The sequence below is a fragment of the Sycon ciliatum genome, chromosome 12, assembly GCF_964019385.1.
Source record: "Sycon ciliatum chromosome 12, ocSycCili1.1, whole genome shotgun sequence".
NCBI classification, from domain to species: domain Eukaryota; kingdom Metazoa; phylum Porifera; class Calcarea; order Leucosolenida; family Sycettidae; genus Sycon; species Sycon ciliatum.
In genome coordinates, this window is record NC_088654.1 from 4,857,597 (window position 1) to 4,867,037 (window position 9,441).

Sequence of the window (9,441 nt, forward strand, 5' to 3'; positions counted from 1 at the left end):
TACCTGTCCAGATTCTCACCATCAGTTACATGAGTTGTTTTTCAACATGGCGCAACCTGCACCAGGTTTGGCGCCATGGTGCTTTCTCTCTCCTTCTTCACTCCTGCTGTGGTCTTGCGCTACTGTCGATATCGCCTTCGATGTCTCGGTAACACTGCCCTGTTATCGCCTTTATTCTCACCTATATCCGTTAACTCTCACAAAACAACTCAATACCACTGTCCCAATGCCACGTCTTCACTTCGCACATATGCACTAACTTCCACACTAGCATCAAATATCTAGCCCTGCTCGTAGAGAATTCTGAATAATGAATGCTGCTGTCTGATGATCGCTCCGATGCGTGAAACTTTACGTTACAGCTAACACAGCCTTTCGCCTCTGTTCTGTGTGATTACACTACATGTATTGAGCGGGGACAATTTCAGCAGGTAACAATTCAACAACTTTTTGAAGGACCCAATGCAGGTTTACCGCTTTCTTAACTTCATTTTTGGCCGCGTTACCAATGTGTAGTGAACGTTGTGTATCCTTGAGTGACCGTTGTTTATCCTTATTGACTTCTTTTTCCTTGGTGCAAGTCACACTCCATGTATGTTCTTCACGATCTTTACCTTTACTGGGTCTTCACATTGTCTATAGCCTCATCTTTTAACTTTTCTTTTTCCTTTTTGCCTCATCGGCGCTCTCTTTGAATTTGTGTGTCAACACTGTTGAGTTGTTCGATGTTAAATAAATACTACTACTACTACTAACAATAATGTGTGAATCATCAGCATCAGCAAATAAAGCAAAACAAGGCAAAATCTGAACAGACGGGAGGAAGTGTGAATTTGTAATTGTACCTGCTACATGTACGGTGCATGGTATTAGATTTATTTTATTTTATTTTTATTCTTATTTTACTAGGGATTTCCCAACAGGCGTCATCGCCTTCTTACTGGGAACCTTAAGAACGTCTTGGTGGATGATCGAAATTCAGCAGGTGAATTAGAAAGGCGGTAAGCAGGTGGCAGTGCATTCCACCGGTCAGCGTCTACGTAAGAAATTGCACTGAAACCATAGCGCGTGGTAGCAGGGGGTAAAACAAGCGCGGCAGACACCTGACCACGGGTAATGGCAGCAGTTTGAGCACCGTGAGCACGAAGAGTAATCCAATTCTAGAACCGTGGATGGTTGTAGTAAAGGTCACTGTTTCCGAACACGGCGGTCCCCCACCTTGTTTCATGCTGTCAACTAACACCATGTACGGTGCATGTACCACGTTGCTGCTCAATGAAATCCTGTATACATGTAGTGGAGTCGTGCGAAGTGCAGACCCAGACTAGCGAACACTGGGCTGCGCACACGTGCATGCTTAGTGTACAATGTACACTTCCATAAAAAGTCTCTTCTATAAAACTTCATGGTCAGCATTTACACATTACTTATTATGAATCCAAACACTCGTATATGATCTCTCCGTTGCCCACGTAACTTCAGGTTCACCAAGGTTTCCGGCCTGGACAATTGTACGCGTGAAAAAGTTGAAACAAAGTTTGAAAGGTTGGACTGAGAGAAGTAATGAACGTAAAATCTGTGGCTTGAAAAAGGAAAAAAAACTCAGGACCCTCAAATCCAAGTCATCCGTTGTTTGTCGAACACTACAGTTGTTACAAGCGAAATACTGGTGAGTCAAAAGGTTCCCCTTTCTTACGTATACGAAATGCACTGCAACATAAAAAGGCAAGTGGATGGTTGTCATCTGGCAATCGCTCTATTCAGTAGCTATCTCGTGACTGCGCGCCGATTGTCTCTTCCCAAGGTTGACTCGCTCGAAATGTCGAAATGTGTAGTATCAATAAACTACTTTTTGTTTCGAAGTAATTTGAAAATAACTTAGGACTATCAATGGAGTGCAGTAAAATTGATGTCAAATGAACAGACCGGTTGTAAGTTGCCCCCCCCTCCCCTTTTGCTTTTACTTTTCACAGTACTAGAGTAATTGTTACGGAATCATGTGACGTACATACCTTGGTAAGGTCCATGCGAACAGGACAGATGTTCGCGCGTTCATCGCTGGACAGCATGCAGCTGTTGCCACGTTGGAGCCAGCTCTGGTAGAGGGTGCGGCTTGGGAATCGCACGTCTAGTGCGGATGGACCGACCGCCGGTCCGCCTCTACTGTAGCTGCAGCTGGCGTTGACAGTAAAAGCCTCATTCGCTTCGACAGTGATATTTTCGCTAGCAGATAGCACTCGCTGGGCATACTGGATTACATTACAAACATTCAGCTCGCTTGCAGTGTCATTGTGAGACCTGAGCGCGAACACTGGAGGGCAGTAGACATCGCCTGGGGAGTGTCGCAAGCTGAAAGATCGCGATGCGTCGACTACAAGAGACTCGATTGCTTTGTTGCTGTAGGTCGTCGTGAAGTTGACAATGACCAGCCGCTCGCCATCGATACTCTGACGAATAAGGCCATTGAAGTTATTTGGCCCGCACTTGAAGTAGATACAAAAACGGTTCGCCTCTGGAAGTACATAATATGCTACGTTACCGTTGTCCGCAAGTCTCCAGTCGTCCTGATCCGTCGGGCACATCATGCTTGCTGCCTCGCACTTCGGAACGGCACGATCATCATCACATCTGCCTGTCCTCGCAGATACTGACAGGATTGCTATGATTAGCAGAAGTGACCCGGCTGGATACTTGAGTAGCACAATCGAGATCCTCATTTTCACTATCTCCTACTGGAGCTATAGTGCGGGAGCAATGGCACACAAGAAAAAAGGGAGAGAGATAGACCGGATAGAGAGACCAGATAAGAGAAAGAAAGAAAGAGAGAGAGAGACGACAGGGGCTGCGTATTCGACGAAGCTCTCTGGTAAAGCCACTGTCGAAATATAGCAGTTACACTCGTCTCCTGCCCTTCTTCACTTCCAGTGGAATATATAAAACAAATTCGAACCGATCCAGCCAGGAACAAGCCCTACCAGATGGAGAAATTTGCCACCCAAGAACACGAAACTGAGAATTCCTGATGTGGAGGATTCGTGGCGCTGCATGCAGGGAAGTTTGGTTCAAACTGTGGCGCAGCTTTGTCGAGAGAGCCATAGGCGGAGCGGTCTGGCAGATGCGCGACTGCCACTGCATAATGGCCGCGTGCGTCAATGCTGTCTGCACTGTCAGGCTTGTACTGCATCACACTTCCCTGCTTTGCACATGCCGCAGCGATAGGACTGTGATGCACCCCTGCCGCGGGATGTGCACCAACACTGCACAAACATCCCGCGTTGCTTGCCAATGCCCGAGGAGGCAGGAAGTGGAACGTGGAAGTGATAATTGCAACCCCCTGAAACTAATGACTAATCAGAAAAGTCATTAGTTGAAAAATAGCACTGAATAAAACCGATTGTGCACTCATAACCGTGTCAAGCGATGGAAAAGAATGTGAAGTAAAATGATGGAAGAAGGAAGCAAGTTTGGTGTAGCCAAGTTTGGCCGTTAGTGTTCTATTTGAAGTGTATTATTATTATACGCACGTCCGCGTTTACGTCAACAGTATGTCCACGTATTCGCATGTGCCAGAAGACAGGCAGAGTGTGCAGAGAGGAAAATATAAAAAAATGAATGAAGTGTATTGCTGTTTGTATTAGCACCCCGTCCTTTTTCATTTGTTAGTACACGCCCATCGTGTGCGCTCACGGCTTTAGCGGTTATAATCCACACTTGTATAATTTCAGTGCTGTTGTTAGAGGTGTTATTAAAATAAAATAAAAATGAATTTCACGATTCACGTGAGACTCGGCTTGACGCCGAGTTTTCCGCATCCGCCGTGGGAACGCCACTAACCTCTAGGATCAAGGCGCAGATGCAGCGCCTAAGCGGTGGGAGGTGAGTAGATCAGACCCACAACCAAGTTGTCAAAGACCGAAATCCCATTAGCTTCATCCAAAGGTGTTTTACCTCCTATTTGTCTTGTTCTTTCTTTTCACTATGTTCACATTCCCAGCTCGGATATAATAAAGAAAGACAATGGTACTGAGACTAGGACGAACGTGACAACTATTGAGCAGGGGCTGCACCGAGACGCAGCAGTGATGGTGGGGCATTGATGGCTCTGCCGAACTGAGGTCTCGGCACAACGGCTGAAAACACGCACCAAAAACACAATAGATAGAACCGTACGGGTCAGAAAAATGAAAAAAGAAGGCTTTAAAAAAAAAACAGCGAGTATGCGGGAGAAACCATGATGCTATGAAAAATTACAGAGGTTATGACCGAGAGGAGCATCAACATGGCTGATCATGCCGAGTCGATAGTCCCAGCCAGTTGTGTTGCATAAATAGGGATAGACGAGAGCAGCATCATAGCGAGTCGATTGCCCAGAGCCAGTTTGTGCTCCGTAGATGGCGATAAACATTCGTTTGAATTCTAGTGCTTTGGGGGAAATGAGAAAGAACCCTCCACTCGCTCTGGCCCGTCTCGGTCGTCCGTCGCAGGATCTGCACTCTGGAACCTGCTGCCGGATGATGTTCAGACCATAGCAAGACAGAAGACGTTTAGCATAAGTTGCTTACCGTATTTTTTCTCTGATTAGCAAGCCCCCTTTCTCTCCTTGACCACCCTGCCACCCCTGAAACTCGCTTGACTCCTCTGTCAGATCCTTTTTCTTTCGGAATTTTCAAATTCCTGTCCTTCCGTTTATACATGCAGGTGATCCATTCCCCTAAATATAATTGGGCCTTGTTCCCATTTATTGTGCAAATTAAAATACATCAACCAACCAAAGACGAGCAGCTGGGAGGGAGTCACATAACTCACATTCACTATAATGCTGCAGTGTGGAAACGAGGGCTTCATTGCCAGCGGAACAGATGCAAGCAGCTGGCGTTGGAGCTGGTGGTCATGGCCAATGACACTACCGTGCTCGCTGCGAGTTATGGGGCTGGTAGAGGGGAAATGGCGCAGTGGCAAATCAGAGAGCAGCTGGGGAGGAGCAGACAGGCAATGAAGCTTGTACAGGCAGGCAAGCCAGCCAACAGCACAGTGGATGGCCAGGCTGGGTAATAGTGTACATGGACGGATGATTCGCGGAGCACCGCGTTGGATATGATCCAGGTGTTGCAGGTTACTGGGCGGAGAACCTGTCCAGATGAGGGGGGGGGGGCATACTCGGTATGTCCATGCGTGGCGAGCGGCAGTGGCCAAACGGGAACTTTGCCTGTATCCCTGTGACTCATGGTTGCATGCTGCATGACTGTGTACGGTCTAGTACTGGCAGGTGGAGACCACGCCCAGGGATAGCATCGGCCAGGGCTGGGTGTTCCATGATTCAGTCAAAGCCCCGCGTATTAAAAAAGGGAAACCAAGTAGGAGTCCAGGTTAAAAAGAAAAGATAACAACATTTAGAACGAGGCCTGTCTCGTTGTCCAGGAGACGACCAATCAGTCAAGGGCCTTATACCAATCGTAATTTTACTACTCTTTGATGACGCGTCGAGGGCCTTGGATTAGTTTAAGCTCTCTCGTTCGCGGCAGACTAAACTCACGGACAAGTCATTTTCATAGTTAATACTTTAACGCCAGCAAGTAAGGGTCAACAGCAACCTGCCTGACTGCAAGGGTGGTTTTCATTGGCATGTGTGCACGTGACCTTTTCTTTTGCTAAAGTGATGAAAACCTCTTGTCAATGCAATTCCAACCTGTGTAATCCACACATTTCCGACAGTGGATTCTAATTTTATTCTGCACAAAGGCAAATACGTGCCAAAAAACGTCATCAAAAACAGATTTGATACATAGCAGATGGGATAATGCCGTTTATTATTTTTATTTTTTATTTTTATTTTATTTTACTATTATTATTTTTTCAGCAACGCAGATGATGATGATGATGATGATGATGATGATGATGATGATGAGATGGGATTACTAGTAACTAGTAATGGGCATACTACGCACCCGTTTGTCTTTCTGCTTGCTGCGATGGGCAGTCACCTGCTTCCGCGGTTGCCGCGGTTCGTACGGCAAGAGGCGACAGCCGAACTCATTTCTGGCCCAGTGCCGCCAGGCGGAGTAGGGTGCTGCCTTTGGCCTCAACTTAATATAATGCTATTTGGTTTTTCCCCTTTTATTACTCTGTGTTCATTGCTTGTTTTTGTATTGATTTACTTCCTTGACTGCTTTTGTGTTTCATCATTTTCCGGTTGGTTTTGTGTTGATTTCCCCTGTTCACTTTACATATTGTAATGATATACATTTGCTTTGCCCGTAAAAGAGGCTTTTCTCATGAGATGGGATTATCCTGAGCTACATGTGCCTGCAAATCTGGGATATGAACAGTGCCCAGTCCCAAAGTGCCTGTATAAGAGACATTCAAGTGGACCTGCTGTACATGTACTTGTAGTACAATTCTGTGAGTGTTTCCAAGTCACCTGAGTGATAATGTTTGTACTCACCTCCAACAAAGATATCCACTTACTGCATGTCATCTAGGAACTTTGAAAAGGGTGCTTCAGATTCGGTGCTACGCACAATGCTACAGAAGATGTGGAAAGTCTCAGCTCTACCCGTGCTCAGCATATCTAGCAGTCGGTCATGGTGTTTGGCAGAATCCTCTATTTCCATCAATTCCTTCTTCTGCTTTTGGGAGATCAACCGCGTGGCACAGCACTCCACACGAATTGCACTGCGGCTGAGCGCTGGTTGGTGGCGTGGGATGCACTTGCGGACCATCCGGCTCAACCATGGCCCAATGTTGACAACGGGGCTCTGCCATAACAACATAGAGTGTGTGTACAGTAGCCGTTGGTGAATAATGATCTAAATAATACAACTTGATTGGCAGCACAATCTCTTCTTTTATTGTTGTTGTTCTGATTTGCCCTTTTTTGCCATAGCTGGCTATAATCGCCCTCACCACCTCCTTGATTGGCCTTGGCCATGAGTGTGTGCGTAATAATAAAAATAATAATAATAATAATAAAGGTTTGCTCCCCACACCGGAGCTCGCGCTATTCCGCCGACTTTACTTGACTGACTCACGACTCACGGTGTGGGGAGCAAACCTTTCTTACAAATCATCGCCGAAGTCGCAACCACTACTTCGTAATAATAATAATAATAATAATAATTAAAAAGCTTCCGTGGAGATAAAAATGTAATCAACGCAATAAATAGAGTAAGCTGCGCACTCAGTACAAACACCATAAGCAAAACTTGTTTTCATGAAAATAAAGAAGCTTGTTCCTAAACGTTTTCGTCGCCATCTCGTCAGAGGATTACTGGCAAATCAACAATAGCTCTTAACTCGATATATATACGCACAATGCAAGTAATAATTTTAGACCCTAACTAGCGCGAGAAAATGAGAGCTGAAAGAAACATTACACCAATCAACGATATCAGGTGACAACTGATGCGATAAATTCACCACTAGAAAGTAACCATGCAACCACAAACGAGAACTAATGATCTAAATTCACAAACAATTTCAACGTAAACAAATTCTTTTTCTGCCTACACAAAATCGGCTTGGTGGTAAAAATGTAGATAGACTCCAATACACGCAAATACCTTTGACTACGTGAACGAGCATAACAAGAACGACACTCACTATTCTGAACAAGATGGTTAGCAACAGAAGATTCATACACCCTAACACCGCTACTAGAACCAGTACATACTTTGGAATTACGTGACAATGAAACCGACCTGACATTCCTTGCCGCTACTGCCAATCCAGACGAGGCCGATGTAGATGTCAGTACCAAAGGCACGTCCGTTACTGGCACTGCCTGCTGCGATGATGCTCCCTTTGACGTTCCAATGGCTGCTGATGTTGATGAAGAGGAGGAGGGAGATGAGGAGGACGCTGACGACGACGATGACGACAACGACGGAGACGATAAAGACTGCTAACCTCGCCCTTGAGCGAGTCACTGGTCCTGCAGACACACCATCCGGTGGTTTCTTCGGTGGCCGGCCACGCTTTTTGCCACCGGAGGTGGACACACCGGATGACGGTACCAAGGAAGTCAAAGAAGACGAAACCGCAGATACCAACGATGATGACGGGATAGAAGGAAGAGACGGTAAAGACGAAGGCAATGACGAACAAGCCGATGCCGACGAAGAAGACAACGACACCCCAGTTGGTTCCGTCCCCAGCGAGGGTGCACCTCCAGTCGCAGTACGAGGTGAATTGCGATTTCTGGACATTGTACATTTCTGGACATTTCGAGTAAAATAATTTTTCGTCGCTCGTAGAGTCAAGTCAGTCAGGTTGATGAAGTTTTTTCTTGCCGTAGTTGACAGCTGGGCTGTTGTTGTTTCTCCTCGTGTCGATGCCTTGTTGATAGCCTTTTCTTGGGAGGCATTTCAACGAGTTTTGTGGTACTATGTCGCAATAAGAAGTAATGGACGAATCGTTGGCTTCCCCATGAGCACTCCACTTCAGACGTTGTATAGTCTCGGATCTGTTGGCTGGAAGTGTGAAGAGGCCAACTGCAGTCCACCAATAGAAAATATAACAAACATGGTGCAGTATAGGATGCCTATTGACGCTATTTTACTTTCATGTCCAGAATTCCATACACTGAAATTTAGGCCAAAAAATTGGCCTGTCGAAAACGTCCTGCGATCAAGTCTCTGGGATCACAGCATGAGCAATTGTCACATATTTGGAAAGATGAAAGATTAGGCCATACAATAGATACAAAAAGATATGAAAAATGTAAAACACACAGCCAGTGGGGTTCTAGTTTATTTTCATGTCCAGAAATTGCTATTCACCTCGTACCATTCTTTGGGGGACGACCTCGTCTAGGCCTTGACGACCGTGCCTCAACAGGCATAACGTGAAGAGGCACATGCTGGTGGATCCGTGCCTCCAGGTGCTGAAGGGTCCTACCCACATACCGGCTCTCACATTGCCGGCACTTGAAGTTGTAAATAAGATGTGATAATTTAAGAGTGGGTGGACATCCTTCTTCATCCTTCCTTCTTCTCCACATACTGATGGCACTTGGTTTTTTTTTCGTTTTTTTTCTCTTTCCAGGCAGCTCACTTCCCCGACTGATCCTTTGAATTTGAAGTTCTCCCAATCCTTTCCAAATTTAATCACTTTCTTTCACCTCTGGTAGTTTCCAGAAACTGACCGTGGTTGGTCCCCTGGGGGAGGGGAAAAGACCCAAGTGCCATCAGTACGTGTGGCACGTGTTGTGAGCTGCCTTTGGAGTGAAAAACTTGTCAGCGCTTTCTAGGTTCAGCCTGGTCCCATAGCTCAGTGGTTAGAGCATTGCTAATGACAAGCAGGGTCCCAGGTTCGAGTCCTGGTGGGTCTTGGGTTTTTTTCTCTTTTCAGGCAGTTCACTTCCCCGACTGATCTTTTGAATAATAATAATAATAATAATAATAATAATAATATCTGTGCCTGTGCAGGGAGGAGACCTGGCTA

At 45.9% G+C, this 9,441-nt stretch overlaps 1 protein-coding gene across 1 annotated transcript in view; it reads right to left on the reverse strand.

The window, feature by feature from the left end:
• Positions 1–3,249, reverse strand: part of LOC135828577 (uncharacterized) — an 8,771-nt gene extending 5,522 nt beyond the window's left edge. The window contains exon 1 of the mRNA XM_065341013.1: positions 2,013–3,249. Coding sequence (XP_065197085.1) covers positions 2,013–2,717 — 705 coding nt within the window. The 5' untranslated portion in view covers positions 2,718–3,249. The remainder of the gene's footprint in view (positions 1–2,012) is intronic.
• Between the last annotated feature and the right edge of the window lie 6,192 nt (positions 3,250–9,441).